Genomic DNA, 19,524 nt, shown 5'->3' on the forward strand with positions numbered 1-19,524 from the left:
CTTTATGGTATGTAAATCAGGCCTTTAAAAATGTTTAAAAAATAGAAAACTATCTTACACTGCTGGCAGAAGTGTAAAGCGGTACATATAGTCATGTTGGGAAACTGTTCGGCAGTGTCTAACCAGATCTGAAAATATGTGTGTCCTCTAGGCTGCAGTCATTTTACTGCTGGGTGCACACCCAACAGAGATATGTCCACATGCTCATTAAAAGCTATGTTCAAGAACTTTCATAATTACCAAAACATGGAAATAATCCATATATTCATGTATATTGAAATGGATAAATAAATTCAGGTGCAGTCATACAATGAAATTCAACCATGAGAAAGAACAAACTACAACTGCGTGTAATAGCATAGATAACTCTCCAAACCAGTGTAAAGCAAAAGAAGCAAGACACAAAAGAGGACTTACCAACTGATTCCATTTATATGAAATTGACCAGGAGGCAAGGCTAAGTCATGGCCACAGTTACCCCTGGGAAAGGATAGTGTCTAAGAGTGAAGAAAAGAAAGTGCTTCTGGGAAGCAAATGATATCAGTTTCTTGATCTGGGTGTTTGTTACTCAAGTATATTCAGTTGGTGAAAATTAATCAAGTTGTGTGCATATTATGTGTGTACTTTTCTGTATGTGACACTCCAAGAGTAGGTTTAAAAAAGAAAGAGGAGTGCATCTACATCTCTCTCTGTGTCTAGAAAGATCACAAAACATTTTAGTAGTCACTCATCTTAAGAGTCAGCAATGGACACACCATGATCATTGTAACCTTGTAAAATGAAGAACCAATTGTCTCTATCTAAGGATGGGTCCATGGCTCTGCTCAAATTCAGAGAAAACCCATTCAGTGGAAGATCGTGGCCACTCTGACAACTTAATGCAATGGAAACCAGTATCCTCTCCAACTTCCTTAGGTAAGAAGGGCTATGCCTCCTCTCTGCACAACTGATATATCATATGTTCAGTCCATTTATTAGGAAAGAACTTTGTAATTGTCGTAACGTCAGCAATTCTGAGGTACCAGATATTATGCTCACTCGTGATATAAATCCCTCATCCGGGACTTCCCTGGTGGCGCAGTGGTTAAGAATCCGCCTGCCACTGCAGGGGACACGGATTCGATCCCTGGTCTGGGAAGGTCCCACATGCCGCGGAGCATCTAAGCCTGTGCGCCACAACTACTGAAGCCCGCGCACCTAGAGCCTGTGAGCCACAACTACTGAGCCCACGTGCCACAACTACCGAAGCCTGTGAGCTGCAACAAGAGAAGCCACCGCAATGAGAAGCCCGCGCGCTGCAACGAAGAGTAGCCCCCGCTCGCCACAGCAACAAAGACCCAATGCAGCCAAAAATAAATTAAAAAAAAAAAGAGGCCATGTGATGTCTGGCGGGGGTGGAGAGCTGGAGGGAGACTTCTTGGCTGGTATGGAAGTTAGTAAGAAAGCTGCAGATTGGGGTGTTGGGAGCAAGTCTGAGGTCCTGATGTTTGAGCTCAGAGACAAACACCTGATCACGGCAGGGAAACAGTTAAAAAGTAAGACACCAAAAAGCTTTAAGACATCAACTAGTTAGGGTTGATGCTACAAGGTTAAATTACAGAGAGAAGGACTAACTAATATGTTACTAGTCAAAAGGGCGATTCTGAAAGTATCTAACTGAAGTTATTCCCACAAATGCTTCTATTTATCATCCAGACAAGTCACTTTTAGCGCAGAAACATGCTTTTAGCGGCATGTTCCAATTCTTGGCTGGTTCTGAACACCTTTTCATTCAAAGTAATTTATGATAAGGAATCTTCCTCTGTGCAAGGGCACTTAATCCAAATGTACCTTTAGAGGCTTCTGTCCCCAGTGGGTTTTCTAAGAAGTCTGTCATGTCGTGGTTCCAGGCATCACGGACGGCAGACTTGGACACCACCCTGTCGTTCAGGCCCTGCTGTGGCCGAAAGTTATTTCTCAGATACTCCACTGACTTGACGTGGTCTTGCTGCTCCGTGGTGAAGATGGAATAAAAAGCCTCGAGCTGAACAGAGAACCAGAGAGAAGGAGAAAAAAGAACATCGATTAGAAAGCTATGGGGTCCAAAGCCAATAGGGGCGACAAGAACACAAGATGGCAGGAAGTGCCCGACAAAGCCGTGTGGGACAAACCCAGCAGGACACAGGCTTCCTACTGGAATCACTGCCAATGGGCCTATCTGGCTGCAGTTTCTGTCCTGCCAACCAACCAGGAAAACACTTCATTTGCAGGTATATAGAACTTGCGCAGTTTGTGTCTCAGACAAGAGGCCCAGTCTTTCTGCAGCAGCCTCACCGCCCCTCCGGCCCCCAGCAAGATCTTCAGTATTATAGGAAGCAGCATAGAGTTCTAGTGAAACTGGCAGGTGCTAGAGCCAGACTTCTTGGGTGGGAATTCTGACTCCATGGCTCAAGTGCTCTGTGACGCTGAGAAAGTTGCTTCACTTCTCTGAGCCTCGATTCTTCCTCAATAAAATGGTGAGAATTACAGCAGCATCGACCCGATAGGATTTGGGTCAGCATTAAATGAGATCATCCATGTACAGTGTTTAAAACAGTTCCTAAAGCATAAGAGCTCAGTAAATATTTGCAATTCAGTTCTTACTAAGCATCTTCCTGCAACTAGGGATCCAGTTCAGCACCTGCTGTCACAAAGTTGCCAGACCCATGGCGTGCAGGTTAAACTGCCCAAGTTCAACATTTACCAGATGGGTAATCAGAGCCAAAGTATTCAAGCTTCCGGTGACTCAAGTTTTCTCATCTGTGAAACAGATACAATACTAGTACTGCCTATCTTAAGGTTGTTGAGAAGATTAAAATCTATGTGGCAGCCAGTAGTAAGCCCTTAGTAAAGATTAGCTGCTATCATCATTATTATAATAATATTATTATATATATTATTATTATATATTATATAATATATATATAATTATATATATAATATTATATATAATATTATTAGGAAACATTTCCCATAAGACTACTGTCCAAACTTTTATGGAAAAGCAAAGAAAAAAAAATCAGCACTCCAAGATCATATTTTTATTATCAAAAAGGAGTCTTTGCAGCCTTCAACATTCTGCTTACTGGGGAAAAAAAAAGGGTCATTCTATTATATAAGAGGAATGGAGCAGGGACCGAGTGACGGCAATTTGTTCTCAATGGACCACAAAGTTATTCTTGTCATCAAAGAAATGGAGGGTAACGTAAAATGCCCAGCCACCAAAAATACCAACTCCTTGGGCTGGGGGAAGAAAATGAAATAAAGAAGAGAGAAATGGAACTTTTTCTGGCCCATCTGGTTCCTTGAATGCCAAATCAGAAGGCTTTCTGCAGGAGAGAATTACAAGGTGGGATGGTATTAGAAAAACACTTCCCAAGCAGGCGTGGAGTGGCTGCCCTAAACTTCTGGGATCAGGAGGTGGCTAACACCAACGGATAAGATAACAAGAGAATTAAGACCTGGATTTCTGGATGGGGGTCTTGAAGCCTGGAACTAACCCCAGTGTTTCTCAAACAGCCTCAGAGAATGACACAGAGAATGACCTGCTTCCAGTCTGACATGCCCTCTCTTTGCATGAGAAGGCAATGAATTTACATAGCCAAGAAAAATCACTTAAGTATATGAATTCACTTATCATTCCACCTCCCCTCCAATTCTCCTGCACGTGGAAAGTGATAATACACCATGAAGCCTTTTCTGCTTTTTCATCAAGGTAATAGAAGCAGGGTGGTCTCTCAACCAGCCTGAAAGCAAAGGTAGCCCGTTATTCCCCTATTATTCTAATTTTCTACAATTCATGTAACTTCTAACAACTCACATCGTTGCTATTTAGAATTTGCCTTTCTTCCCATTCTTCCTTCTGATGTTCCCTGTTTATTTATAATGAAGGGAGAAAGGCAATAAAAGCAGAAAAACTAAGAAAACTGGGCTGTTTACTCTGTGCAAAGGTGACCCACTCAGATGAAAATAACTGGAGGTGCTGACAGGAAAAATCAACTCAACCTAGCAAGGTGTACTCACTGGATAGGACTACCAAAATCAGAACTGAATGCCTCCAAAAATGAGAGAACATTTCAAGACTTCCTCAGAGAAAAGAACTTCTTAAAACTACATGAAAGGGATTAACAAAGACTCTCTGGAGACAGTCTAGGGAAAGACCAACCAAAATGATTAAAGGGATGGAGGGTAAATCCTGTGTGGAAAGGTTAAAGGAAGTGGAATTGTTTATTAGTGTGAAGAAAAGGCAAGTAAGGAGTAATTTGATTAAAGGCCCTTGTATGTGAAAGATGCTGACCAGCTCTTCTCCATGTCCAAAGAAGGCCAAATAAGAGGAAACTGGTTAAAATTAAAGCCTTAGAGACGTGAGTTGAATAGAGGGAGGAATTCCTTAACTTTCAGGGTGATTTTTTTAGAAAAATGGACTGGGCTGCCACACATAGCAAGTAAGATCAGAAATTTTCTGGAAGAGACTAGCCATCTGTCCTGAAATACTTTCATCTCTGAGATGCCAGGAAAGGATGGCCTGGGAGACCCTCAGCAATGTGACTCGAAGGTTTGTTTATTCTCTCAAATACTTGCTTCCTTCACAGCTAGCATTTAGTTCTCCTACAAAGTTTATTTCTGATCCTCAGGAAAGAATTAGTCATATAAATGTAAGAAGAGGTAGGTTCTGAATTTAACACAAAAATGCTTTCGCTTAAATTACTCCTACAGCTTAATGACACGCTATGGCTGAAAAGCTCATTCACATCCTTGTCATTAACTCAACTTGCCCGAAGATTTCAAAGGAAGTATGTGATGGTTCTGACAGTGAACTGATGACCTGGGCTATATTGTACTGTCCCCTGGATCACAGCTTCCGTTGACAGTCTCATAAAAGAGGAAAAAGGAGGACAAGCTTAGTAGACTCATCAAACGTCCTTTGGTAGGTTGGCAGCATTTACTAAAACTCTGTCATTCCTCTGAATTGAATGAAAATTGCCAGTGGCCTCTCCTATTGGTAACTGGCATGCTTGGCCATTGAGTGGAAACTTCCATGATCCCCGGATTGGCAAGGGGAGCCTATATACTTTTCACTTTGGCAGGTGATCAGCAATCATCTGGGCCAGAGGTTGTCCCTTGGTCCTTACCCTTGCCTCGAGACCCCAACTCGCCAAAGGTGAATCTGGCCACCACCCGGACGTCCACTTTGCTGGATTCCGTGGGATGCCATTTACAGAGGAAGGTGCCTCTGACAGCGGTGCCACATGGCAGCCCCGTGTAACGCCGGAGTCATAGACCAAACTTCAAAGCTGTGTCTCTCTGGCCTCTGACGGGGCCACACTTTTGGTGTGTAATCTCTTTGACTCTTCTAGATCTAGTTAATATCCATACAGTGAACCTTCAAAAATGTACATGAGATCACAGCACACACCTCTGTTTAATACCTTTCAACAGCCTCCCATTCTTACCGTGGAGTCCTAATGTTGTGGCCTGTGCCTTATTCTCCAAATGCAAAACGCTTCCACTCACTACCTGGGTTACAAACTCTGTTTTTTAAACTCTACTTGCTAAATGTGTGACCTCAGTCAAAGTATTTACTGTTTCTGTGCTTTGGTTTTCTTACATGTATAATGGAGCTAACATCATTACCCACTTCACATGGTTTTGGTCACTACTATTGACTGAGCTACTACAGATGAAGTGTTTGGAATAATTCCTGATGCACCAAAGGTGCCCAATAAGTGTTACTGTCATTACTGTTGTTATTGTTATTATTTTATGAGGAATGTGGTAACTATGATTGCGTGCTAAGCTTACAACTACAAGAAGCTCTGCGGCTTAGCCTTCCTTTTCTTCTTTATACTATATATGCATATTTACAAGGTACAGTATACATATATAATGTGTCTATGTATCTGTATAAGGCATATTGCACCTTACAGTGTCTATTTATCAAACCCATTATGGGCCAGGTACAAGCACTTCATAAGCATTGTTTTGGTTTCTAACTTGTTCTCAGCTCAAAATAATAACATTAAAGTAACATTGTTAATAATAATATTATTATAGCACTAACACTACCAACTAATATTTACTGAGCATTGATTATGCACAAGGCAGGGTGCCAAGAACGTTATAGGCTTTCTCTTACTTAATCCTCATAGAAATCCGGTAACGCTGGTGGTATTATTCTTATTCTTATTGACTGACAAGGAACTTGGGCTGAGGGACATTAAGTCACTTGCCCAAGATCACACAGGAACTGAGAGGTAACGTGAGGATTAGAAGCCTGGGTCTGTGTGACTCTGTTTTGCATGCTTTCAGTCACTTCATGCCACATGCATAACAGGCCCTCAGCATTATTCACTGAAAGAGCAACACTGTAGCAGAAAAACGGAATCTGATGATAGTAGAAGTCCCAAAACAATTCCTTTTAGCTGACCTCCAAAGTCCCTAGCATGCAGGACACCCATTACTGCCATTTCACTACTGGCGATATACACTTGCTTGCATTTTTCCGCACTCTGGAAAGAAACAGCCTATGGCCCAACACAGGAAGAACTGGGAACCATGAACAAGATGGCAGGTGCGAGGAGAAAATGGAATCTACCTCCCCAAACCAGCACTTTTCTTCATCTTATTCTTTTCCAGGGGCAGGTAATAAACACACTTGGATTTATCTTTACTTTAATATAACTAATGAAGTCTTTATCATTTAGTGAAAATTAATGAAAGTTTTTGTTTCTATAATATTTAATTGGCTTTTTAACTTTTGAAGTGAACATGTAAAATGTTTCTTTCTTTTATCCCTGCTTGGGGAGCTGTAATTGTATTTTAACTGGTGCTGTTTCAAGAACAGTTTTAACCTTGAATTGCAAATGTGTTGGCTGGAAGTGTATATAAATCATTTCAACTTAGTTTTTATTGTAAAAATATTACAGAGAATAATTAGTTTTTAATCTGTCAGTTTGAATCAAAGGAAAGTTGAAATCTACTCATGCCGTTTGTGTGTAGCAAGAGCTCTGGTCCATAAGATGTGGGGAGGAGACCATCATGGCTGAAGGGGGCAATGAGAGAATATCAAAAGTAATATAATTATGAACGCTTAAAAGGCTGATGTGCACAATATTTGATAGGATGGATATAGAATGGCAATTAAACAAAACCAGAGTCCATTATATGAATAATAATAAACTCCAGGGTAAACATTAAGGACTGTAACGTCACACCTAAGGTCATGGACATGAGTTTCGTCATACATTTGAGACGTGATGGGTCAGGCCTTGTTTGGTTGCCTCATTAGCAAACAAGCTAATAATGAGGGAATATTAAATTCCCAATAGCCTGGAGCATCCAAAGTTTTACTTATTGAACCATGGCTGCAAAAATAAAATCTGAGACTAGCTAGCTAACTACAGGCTGTGCCCTCCCCCTGTAGCTACAGACAGATTTGCATGAAGGCAATTAAAGAAAGGCCTTCTACAGAAAGAAGAGGATTTAAACGTAATTAACAATGAAAGCTACCTGTTATGGATTAAAAATGGCATCTTCACCCACCATTTAAAAAAACTGCCTTTATTCAAATCACTGCTCGTTATGTAGTGTTGCAATAGAAACTTTCTCAATTAAGTGATTCATTAATTGTTAAGGCCTTGAGATAAATGTGAGAAATGTGGCCAGCCCTACATGGTGAAATGATAATATTTTGGATACACGAGGTTAAATAAAACATATTATTAAAATTAATTTCACCTGTTTCTCTTTACATGCTTTAATGTGGCTACCAGAAAATTTAAAACGATGGATGTGGCTTGCTTAGTTGCTACTGGACAGTGCTGCCCTAGTGGCTTTGGCAACAACAACAAAAAGCAACAACAAAGAAACCCACCTGGTATCTCCTGAACACTTCCTATGGTGCCAGGCACTAGTCTAAGCATTCTACACACATTCCATCATTTAATCTCTATGATAACTACATAAAGTAGGTATTGTTATCATTGCCATTTTACAGATGAAAGCTGAGACACAGAGTAGCAGAGTAGTTGAGTAATCTGGATGAAGAAGGTAGCCAAGAATGGAACATTTTGGCTCCATATGGAACACAGTCTTAATTCAAAAGAGTTGCTCTACTCTTTATGAAAGAGACAACAATGGTTAAAAAAAAGGCATGCACCTTAAAGATCCCACACAAAATATATTAGAACTAATACATGAATTCAGAAAAGTACTAGGATACAAGATTAATATACAGAAATATGTGGCATTTCTTTACACTAACAATGAAATACCAGAAAGAAAAAAGAATCTCTTTCAAAACAGCCTCAAAATAACATAAAATACCTAGGAATAAACCTAACCAAGAAGGTGAAAGACCTATATGCTGAGAACTATAAGACACTGAGAAAGAAAAGTGAAGATGATCCAAAGAAATGAAAAGATATCCCATGCTCTTCGATTGGAAGAAGTAATGTTGTTAAAATGGCCATATTACCCAAAGCAATCTACAGATTTAATGGGATCCGTATCAAATTATCCATGACATTTTTCATGGAACTAGAACAAATAATCCTAAAATTTACATGGAACTACACATGAACATGAATTGCCAAAGCAATCCTGAGGAAAAAGAGCAAAACTGGAGGCATAACCCTCCCAGACCTCAGACAATATTACAAAGCTACAGTAATCAAAACAGTGTGGTACTGGCACAAAAACAGATGTATGGATCAATGGAACAGAATAGAGAGCCCAGAAATAAACCCACACACCTATGGTCAATTAATCTACAACCAAGGCAGCAAAAATATACAATGGGGAAAAGACAGTCTCTTTTGCAAGTGGTGTTGGGAAAGCTGGTCAGCTGCATGTCAATCAATGAAGTTAAAACACACCCTCACACCATACACAAAAATAAACTCAAAATGGCTTAAAGACCTAAATATAAGACATGACACCATAAAACTCCTGGAAGGGAAAACAGGCAAAGCATTTTCAGACATAAATTGTAGCAATGTTTTCTTAGATCAGTTTCCCAAGGCAAAAGCAACAAAAGCAAAAATAAACAAATGGAACCAAATCAAACTAAAAAGTTTTTGCTCAGCAAAGGAAGCCATCAACAAAACAAAAAGACAACCTACGGAATGGTAGAAAATATTTGCAATTGATGCACCTGACAACGGGTTAATTTCCAAAATATACAAACAGCTCATACAACTCAATATCAAAAAAACAAACAACCCAATCAAAAAATGGGCAGAAGACCCAAATATACATTTCTCCAATGAAGACATACAGATAGCCAACAGGCACATGAAAAGATGCTCAACATCGCTAATTATTAGAGAAATGCAAATTAAAACCACAATGAGGTATCACCTCACACTGGTCAGAATGGCTATCATCAAAAAGTCTACAAATAACAAATGCTGGAGAGGGTGTGGAGAAAAGGGAACCCTTCTACACTGTTGGTGGGAATGTAAATCGGTGCAGCCGCTATGAAAAAGAGTATGGAGGTTCCTTAAAAAACTAAAAATAGAGCTACTATATGATCCAGCAATCCCAGTCCTGGGCATATATCTAGAAAAGACAAAAACTGTAATTTGAAAAGATACATGCACCCCAATGTTCAAAGTAGCACTATTTACAATAGCCAAGACTTGGAAGCAAACCAAATGCCCATCAATAGAAGACTGGTTTAAGAAGATGTGCCACACACACACACATATACACGATGAAATATTACTCAGCCATGCAACAACATGGAGGGACCTAGAGATTATCATACTAAGTGAAGTAAGTCAGATAGAAAAAGACAATTATTATATGATGTGACTTATATGTGGAATCTAAAAAATAATACAGATGAGTATATATACAAAGCAGAAACAGACTCACAGATGTAGAAAACAAACTTATGGTTGCCAAAGAGGAAAGAGAGGTGGGGGAAGGATAAATTAGGAGCATGGGATCAACATATACAAACTACTATACATAAAATAGATAAGCAATAAGGATTTACTGTATAACACAGAGAATAATATTCAGTATCTTATAATAACCTACAATGGAAAATAATCTGAAAAAAATATATAACTGAATCACTTTGCTGTACACCAGAAACTAACACAATATTGTAAATCAACTATAAACTTCAATAAACAAGTCATGCAAATAAAGCAAGTAAACTAGCCTTTTTGATATTTATTTCCTTTTTGATAGCACCTCCAAGAGGCACTTAAATAAAACTCATGCTAGGGAAAATTATAGGCAGTGTCATATTTAAAACTACGGAAGCCAACAGTCCTGGAAAGGGAAGGCTGGGATAGTGCCCAATGGCCAAAGCGCTACCATCTGAGAGCCACTGTTCTAGAATAAAACACGTCCAAGTACACCAGACTAAAAACCATCATGTTCCCTGACTGATCATGAATGCAAGGCAGGCAACCGTCTCAGTGTGCTAGTCCTGCTCCTTTGACCTCCTACAGCAGGACTGGGGGTGCCGCCATTTTGTTTGGGTGACAAAATCATGGCATGATTCTTGCCTGATATTTATGGTCAATGTTTTATTGGAGCCACACAGCCATGCTGTCTGCTGACCAACCAAGCCAACGGAATGGTGTGATTCCATTAGCAACACCGTATTCAGATCTAGATCATCACAGAAGCCGGAGTCAGCGCTCACTAGCCGCGGGGCTGGTTTGAATGCCCAAGGAGGCCCACAAAGGAGGGAAAATACGGAGTTGCTCATATTTACTCAGGAAGACTTGAAAGAAATCCACATCATACTGGTCAACAGTCTGTGCTCAGCACTGCATTTTAGGGTGAACCTGCCCTCCTTCTCACTGCTGACAGGTACCCACACGGTGTAAGGGAAGAGAAGAACCTTTGGAGAAAAAGAAGGATGAAGGACTAGGAATGTTTTCTTTCTCACAGAAGCAGACGTGGAATTGTGTCTTCTTGGCTTCTCTGAATTGGCCGTTTGCCCTTCTGAAATGAACATTCTGTGCTAACTTCAGAAAGCATGTTGGCAGGGTCAGGGTGGGAGGTCTGAACCGATAATACTTGGGTGGTTGATGCTTTCCTGTCTGAGGGCTGACACAGCTGTGACCTCCACTCAGCTCACCAGCAAGGAACCGGTTTGGCCACATGAAAATGAGCTGTTTCGTCCCTTTGGGAGACAGAAAAGGATACATGAAGCTGTGCCTGATACAAGTGAAGTATTATCTAAGATGGTTTAGAGTAAAGAAACTGGGGAGCCGCTATGATTAATTTATTTCTTCACTCTTTTCTTGAAACAATAGTACCTACAGAGAGGTCATACGTTGGAAGTCGTGGAGAAAAACTCTTCCATTATTTCTCTCTGAGTGTATGGGTGGCAGAGTAGAAGCATAAAAAGATGTTAACAAAGCACTTTCGAATATATCCAGTTCCCAAATGTCAAAACGCCTCTAACTGACAAATACTTGACAAGACATCCAAGCCTAAAAATCTGCCTTTTGTTTAGGCCCACTAAACTGCCTTAAAACCCAGTATGTGTTAATGCTTCTCTTCCCTCCCCCAGCCCCAACTAAACAACTACCCCTCTATGTCTCCCCTTCACAGGGCCTCCTAAAAAAAAAAAAAAGCCAAACTTGAATTTTTTAACCTCATTATCTCAAGCTTTTATATCTTTGAGGACAAAAGCATTCATCTTCATAGACAAAAAGGATCCCTTTTCAAAGTCCTGCCCCCGCCCCCCTCCCCGAACCTTGAGGATATAAATATTTGGGCTGCAATTTTCTTTTATTTTAATGAAACAAGGCTGGCTTCATCATTAGGAAGCAAACTTGTTTCATATTTCTTTATCTCCTTAAGGCCAGCAGATCCTGTTCCGCAGCCATAATGCTAGGCCTTCTTTTTTCATCACGATGGAATCAAAAGGAAAAAAAGCTCAAGGTAAAATGTCTGCCAGCTGCAGGGAGGCCAAATGAATCTATTTCCCCTGGTCCCACACTACCTACACCTTTGTTGGTGGGCTCTCTCTCCTGCACAGAGCTCCTTATAGATAACCTGCTCCACTTACGGCCCCCAGAGTGGCAACACCAATGTGTCAGGACATGGCCAGCACCTCTGCTGATTTATTAAAAAATGGACAACTGACCCAAGGCCAGCCAGTGTGCTGTTGGCTAATGTCTATTCGGATCTATCTTCCTGAACAGTTGACTCCAGACCCAGACCACTGTCAGTTGGTAGCTGGCCCTTGAGTTGAAAGGTTAACTGGTACTAGAGTAACCATATTGGGCTCCAATCCCCTCCAAAGAAAACCACACTCAAACTGGGAGAGAAAAGGAACCAGAAGTTTGCAGAAGTACAGATTCACAAAGCCGTGGTAGAAGCTCCAAGATGTGAGAGAGGCCCCTAAGAGGCAGAAAGTAAAGTTTGTGCCTCACTTACTAGTTACAGTCCTGGTCATGATGACTTCAGCTCAGGATGACCCTACTATGGTTTCTTTCAAATATTTCCCCTACTGAAGCTACTTTAAGTGGGTTTCTGTTTCTGACACCCCAAACAGCCCTGGCCAGGACATCATCCAATCCTATTTCCCCCACTCCCTTTTCTATATTCTCTGCCCTTCTTAGGAAAATCTTTGGACTATTCCCCAAGCCAGCCAGGTTCATAATCTTGTTGCCTGTGTCCTCTTCAGTTATATTACTGACATTTTTCACATAATTTCAAAACGTCCACTTTCCCTCTACATCAGCCTTACCCCTAGCTGTCCAATGCTGGGGAGGCATTTCCATGGATGGCTCTGATAGGAATGTTCCATTTTTTAGACAGTCCAGGTCAATGGCTCAAATCCACTTCCTTAGAAATCCTACCCGTTGTTCTTGGCTCTGTTTTCTGAAATTATGGAGGAGAAATCTACTCTCCTTCTACCTCCGTGTAGGCTGCATTTTTGATGACTGACATATCCTCTCTATTTCCCCTTCCATCTATGATTCCTCATGAGGTGATGTCAAAGCCCTTCATCCCCTGGTGGATCCTCTTCCGCTGACATTGCCCCCAACCTCATCCCCATTTCACCAAATTCTTACCCACAGTTACGTGCTCAGCCTAAACACACCTCCCTATGACATCTGCCAGGCCACACTCAGAGAGAAGCAGCTCCATGTAGGGGTCGGCAGCATAGGTTTGGAATCAGACAAACCCGGGCTTGGTTTCTGACTTCAACCTTCATTGACCATGAATCTTTGGGCACGTTATGCAATCTGTCCCTGCCACGATGTTCTTATGTGTTCCGTCTTTGTGCAACATACCCAATTCTCAATGTTGTTTTGTAACTAAGTCGATGAGATGTAAGATGCTTATTACACAAAAAGAGCTCAATCAATGGTATTTTTTCTTTCATTTCTTTAGGTATACAAATTTCTCTTTTCTGAATTTAGGGGAGGTTTAGCAGCTCCAAGCGTGATCTTTGGGATCAGACACCATGGCTGGGTAATGGTTGTGTGACCTTGGGCAAGTCACTACACTTCTGCTGTCTCTCCTCTATAACACGGGGGTACAAATAGCACCTACCTCATAGGACTGTTGTTCATGAAGATTAAGTGAGTTAACACATATAAAGAGCTGAAAAGAGTTCCTGGCACAGAGTCATCACAGAGGGTAGCTACTATCTCCTCAAGATTGAATACTTACAAGATATCTGATTTCATGCCTGCAGTTCTTCTCAGCTAGTTAATTTGTGGCTCAGCAACCATGTTTTATATTTTACAATTCTTGGGTGCAAAAACATGTTTCTTGGAAAAAACGAAAAGAATCAATGAGAAGCAAAGGATGCCAAAAAAAAATCCTTATATAATCCTGATATAGTCTAGCAATGTTAGATAGTTAAGTCAACTCAAAACAAGTAAAAACAGAGGCCCTTTGGGGGCCAAATAGCTACCTGATGATAAGAGATGGGGACAGGCGTCCGGAAGACTATCCACTCCACAATTTCGCTACACGGTGGGGTAGTCAAAGAACCTGTGTACCGGTAATAGCTGCCCAGGGATGCAGGCAGGAGGTCCCGGAGGACGAAAGGGTCCAGAAAGGTCTCCTTCTCTGTTTGGGGGAAGAGGGAAAAGAAAAGCACAGTGGTAAGTCGTTCTATGCTGCAGACACACAGTCAAAACCCTCGGCATGCGGGTGCCACATCACAAGTCTTGTGTTTATTTACATCCCGAGAAGCACTAGCATTTGGTGGTGGGAGAGCCATGGAAAACAAAGCAGCATTTCCCAGGGTGTGTGTGCTCTGAGACATCGTACTGCACTGCATTTCATGAAAAATGGGTTCCATGGTAAACAGCACTGGGCAACACTTCAGGCCCTCCCTCTTCCCCCAGGAAATAGACAAAACACTAGCAGAGTCAAGTCACTAAATCCTGCAGAAAAGAAAGAGACTTGGTTTTGTTTAACTTGCCCCTTTCCAATATATGTTTTTTTTAGTTTCCATAATACGTTTTATTTAATCCTTCTTTTTTTTTTTTTTTGGCCGTGCCACATGGCATGTGGGATCTTAGTTCCCCCACCAGGGATCGAACCCACGTCCCCTGCATTGGAAGCATGGAGTCTTACCACTGGACCACCAGAGAAGTCCCCATTATATTTTAAATATTATTTCAACATGTAATCAAAATTAAAATCATTAATGAGATATTTTATATATTAATATATATTCTGTACTAAGTCTTTTTAATGTTGATTTTAATTTTTAAAATTTTTTTATTGAAATATAGTTGATTTACAATGTTCTGTTAGTTTTAGGTGTACAGCAAAGTGATTCAGTTATACCCCATCTTGTTTCATCATAGACCCCTTCTCCGTCTAATCCTTATGAACTAATAATCAGGCGAACAAACTTTGGGACTCCCATGAGAGATTAATTAGGAAAAGAAAACTGTAAGCCAATGGTAAAGTACAATTCCAAAGCTGGTTACGTTTCATTATGGTTTCACCCAAGGCTTATTCAGATCAAGGCACGACCCTGAACTTGTAAACTGATGGCCCTGAAAATAGGCTTTTTTTTACAAAAGTGGAGTGGTCTTCCCTTAAGTAGAAGAAACGACATTTAAGCTGGGACCCAACAATGATATCTCACAATAACTCTACGAGGAAAACAAGTTAGAGAAGAGGTTAGCTCCTACATAGCAAAGCTGGGATATGAACCCATGAACCTTGACACCAGAACTTGCACAATTCTGACTCAGGCTGAAGAAGCTAAAGTAAACTAGGTGAATATTTAACTGTGGGGGCAAAAGAGGAAAAGAAGAGCATTTCAAGCTGTGAGAACAGTATGTGCAAAGGTCCTGAGGCAGGAATCAGCAGTGCAACAGAGTTTAGGCACTATACTATAACACTTTCAGTCAGACCCAGTAGATCATCCAGCTTCTTTCACAAATCAGAGTTTTAGTCTCTACCTGGGTCTTCAAACGTCTAGCCCTGTATTTAAGTCTGGAATGCCCACCTCATTCCTGTTGGGGATGTAATAAGGCTATTACAGTCCTGCTAATGGCTTGCCTTAGCTCCCCTATGGCCTCCTCCATGCGCCCCTGGACATTTCTCGGGGACCTCAAGGCTCCAGGTTACTTCATGGACACTCCTGTGACTTCCAGGAATATTATTCCCAGCCTCACACCTCCTCCCTCCTTTTCCTTCATACAGAACAAGCAGTGTACGTATTTGGGCAAATGTGTATCCTTAGACGCAAAAGGTCTATGTAACTGGGGGTTAAGGCAAAAACCCAGTAGAAATCAACTATATTAGAATAATGGGGCTTCCCTGGTGGTGCAGTGGTTGAGAGTCCGCCTGCCAGTGCAGGGGACGTGGGTTCGTGCCCCGGTCCAGGAGGATCCCACATGCCGCGGAGCGGCTAGGCCTGTGAGCCATGGCCGCTGAGCCTGCATGTCCGGAGCCTGTGCTTCGCAATGGGAGAGGCCACAACAGTGAGAGGCCCGCGTACCGGAAAAAAAAAAAAGAATAATGAAAATGGTAATTTCCTTTTGGTAGAGATTTGTTGAACAAATCTTAATATTTATTTAGCTTTTACTATATGTCAGGCACTCTTCTGAGTACTCATCTGTTGCAAACATTTAAACAGCACTTACTGTATGTGCCAGGTACTGTTCTAAGAGCTTTACAAAGATTGATTTATTTAATGCTTAAAATAGTCCCATGAAGTATTACCATCCCCAATTTACAGAGCTGGAACATACAACCATGTAGTTGAGTTTGGAATCCAGGCTTTCATTATTCTTAAGCCATCACCACACCCTTTCACTTTACAACCCTATGGAGTATCTACTTTTAATGCTCCAATTTTCCAGATGTGGAACTTAAGGCACAGAGAGGTGAAATCACTAAGCCCAAGGTCACTAGTGAACAGTAAAGTGGCAGCAGTTATTCACGAGGCTCAGAAACCTTGGCTGATTCTCACAAAGGTTTTCAGTTCATTTTTTAAAGGGAAAAATTAAGTATTAATTAATACATGCATCATAGGGGTCTATAATCAAAATGACAAAAGCAGTTTCCACGGGACAAAAGGCTGGAAATAAAAGAATCACCCCTCCGCCCGCTGGCAAATCTGGGCTTTAATTTAACCCGGTTACCAGCAGCCTAATGATGGTGGAAATCTCTGTAAGCGTGCCTGGCTGAGAGGAGGAACCGTTTTGGCCTTTGCTTGCTGCACTTCCTCGGCCCTGCAAATAGTCAACAAGAGGCCCCAGGCAATAGAAGGTGCACAGGCCCTGGCATCATGAACCACAAAATCACCACCTTCATTTCCCCATCACGCTGCAGGTGAACCCCGCAGCACACTAACCTGCTTTAGGATCAAGGGCTCCAGACTGAAGGACCGGAAAACCTTTAGAGTCTTCCCCTAGGGGCCTGACCCAATATTAGGGTTGCAGCTAAGCACGCTGTATGCAGACAGGTAGTGACAAGACAATCCCTGTAAGCCCGAGGCAGCAAAGCCCCCATCTAAAGCACCCACTCGAGGAAGAGGCTGTGGCTTTATAGAAAAAGATAAATGAGAAACACCTGCCCCACCAATCTGAAGTGGGTGGATTTCAAAAAGGAACATGGTTTCAGCCGGAACAGGACTCACGTAAGTTCTTGTATGGGCTCTTGCATTCAGCAAGGACGGATGGAAACTGCAGGTGTGACCATTTCTACAAATGCAGAAGGGTTTCTCTGTCCTGGATCAACCCAAGGGCTTCAGAGGCAGGTTCTGATTTAATTGCTTAGAAGGTGTAATCAGATCAGTGGCGGGGTGGGTAGAGTCGGTGAGGGGGACAAAAAAGGGAGGGGCTTCACTACCTGCTGATTCCACCACCATCACCACCACTGGATCTCAGGATTCTGAGACCTGAAAGGGGCTTAGACCACCCTAGGTCAGTGGCTTCGGGAACCAAAGAACCCTTTCTTCAAACCAAATCTTACATAGAAGCCAGGCAACTCAAACAGCCAAAGTGCAGCCACCGGGGCTGAAGCTGAGCTGGGAACCCAGGGACACTTTGAAAACCACCAATTCAGTCCAATTCTTTAATTTTACAGCTAGGGAAATGGGAGATCAGAGAGAAGTAATGGACCCAAGGTAAAAAACTTAGGGAGAAAACAGAGACTGGGATGGGATTCTTTCTTCAAAGACACCACTTAGGATCTGAAACAGTACGGCTGGGAGCAGGAAATATCACGTAACACTGAAGACCTCATCAACACCTCATTTCTCCATCCCTTACAGGGATTGGTGAAACGAGCAGAGATTCTCGGCCTGCTGGATTCAAATCCCAACTCCTCCACCTGTGAGCTGTTATGACCTTAGTTACTATACCTTCCTAGGCTGTTGTGAAGATTAAATAAATCAGTGTAAGAAAGGGGTTCAGAAAGAGCCTGGAACAGAGAAAGCATCTCATAAATGATAATATGATTTTCATTCTAATTACTTATATTATTACCACTAGTATTATTATGATTCTAAGCTACCAAGACCTAGCTATGTATATCTCACATAGCCATGCACTTCCTTGAATGTTCGTGCATGTGTTTTATTTTTTAACTGGACTACTAATGCCTCAAAGGCACAGCATGTCTGACACAGTCTCCGTCAATCTGAGCACTGCAGGTTAGAGTTTTCTTTGTCAAAGCTCTAGCATGACCTTCGGAATCAACTGATATTTAACAGCTGTGTGACCTTAGGAAAAAATCTTAACCTCTCTGAGCTACTTCCCTTACCTGTAAAATAGGAATACTGAGATTATTTACCCCTCAGGGATGCTGTGACAATTAATCAAGCTAATAAATGTGAGGGGCTTTAGCACAGTGCCTTGTGAGCCCTGATTTATTAAGGTAAGCACTTGGTCCAGTGTGATCTCTGGTCCATTATAAGCCCTCACTTATCAAGGCAAGCACTGGGCTGAGAGCCAGCCAGCTTATTTTGTGTTTTAAGCCAGGGACTAGCAAATGTTTTCCGTAAAGTGCCAGATAGTAAATATTTTAGGTTTTGCAGGGATAAGGGGCAAAATCAAAGTTGTTACATAGGTACCTATATAATAAACACACTTCCACAACCTTATTAACAATGTTCAAAACGCTAATAACTGAGGACAATTTTAAAAATATACATCTACTAGTGAGAAGAAAGGAATTCTTTTGGGCAGGGGAAAGGCGGGAAGAACATTTCGCTTAATTAGGGTTCACGTGTGAAAACCATTCTTAGCTCAGGAGCCATACAAAAACAGTCAGTGGAATGGATTTAGCCATTGGGCCATATTGTGCCCTCCTGATTGCAAGCCAAGTATAGGAGGGTGGGGGGCAAGTGTTAGAAAGTCATCTTGAGAGCCACAGCAAGAACTGGGGGTGGGGCATGCCACATATTCAGGGGTCCCCATCACTAATGGTAATTTATTTTATGAACATACGTTACAGAATTAACTCCTAAGCTGTTTTCTTTCTCCCATGACTTTTCTAAGTTCAACTTGAACGTTGATTTTTGCTGATCTTTCTACAAATTCCATTTCCTGCTCAGTCCCATAGGAGTGCTCCACTGGCAAATGGGGTGCTCATAATGTTTAACTGTTATAAGTAACTTTAGAAATGGTACCCCTGTATTTCTGGCACTGCCCACAAAGTTCACAGAGGCCACAAGGCACTCAACTGGCTAGACCCAAGACTGGGTGTTCCTGAGTACAGCCACTGGGAGGAAGGAAGAATGTACTTTTCAGCTAAAAACTTAAACTCTCCCACTAAGAAAATCTTAATAAATGTCCATGTTATAAAGTGGAAGGACTGCTAGAGCCAGGTCCCTGGAGTTGAATCCTAACTGGTCTACTTAAAGCTCTGACCTAAGACAAGTTACTTAACCTCTCTGTCACTATTTCCTCATCTGTAAAATGGGATTATAATAATGACCTCATCTGGAGGTTTATCCTATCAGGAGAGTATTACATGAATTAACAGTAGTTAAGGGCTTAGGAGAGTGTCTAGCATAGAATAAGCACAGATAAA

The 19,524-nt window shown here is 41.5% G+C and overlaps 1 protein-coding gene across 4 annotated transcripts in view; it reads right to left on the bottom strand.

Moving 5' to 3' along the window:
- Window positions 1–19,524, bottom strand: part of PTPRG (protein tyrosine phosphatase receptor type G) — a 747,832-nt gene that overhangs the window by 140,106 nt on the left and 588,202 nt on the right. For all 4 annotated transcript variants that reach the window (XM_082638320.1, XM_082638318.1, XM_082638319.1 and 1 more), the window contains exons 7-8: window positions 13,928–14,085; window positions 1,831–2,023 (exon numbers count right to left, since the gene is read on the bottom strand). In XM_082638320.1, the coding sequence (XP_082494446.1) occupies window positions 1,831–2,023; window positions 13,928–14,085 (351 nt within the window). The remainder of the gene's footprint in view (window positions 1–1,830; window positions 2,024–13,927; window positions 14,086–19,524) is intronic.

This window comes from Mesoplodon mirus (assembly GCF_964341445.2).
Source record: "Mesoplodon mirus genome assembly, chromosome: 12".
In the NCBI taxonomy this organism is placed as follows: Eukaryota; Metazoa; Chordata; class Mammalia; order Artiodactyla; family Ziphiidae; genus Mesoplodon; species Mesoplodon mirus.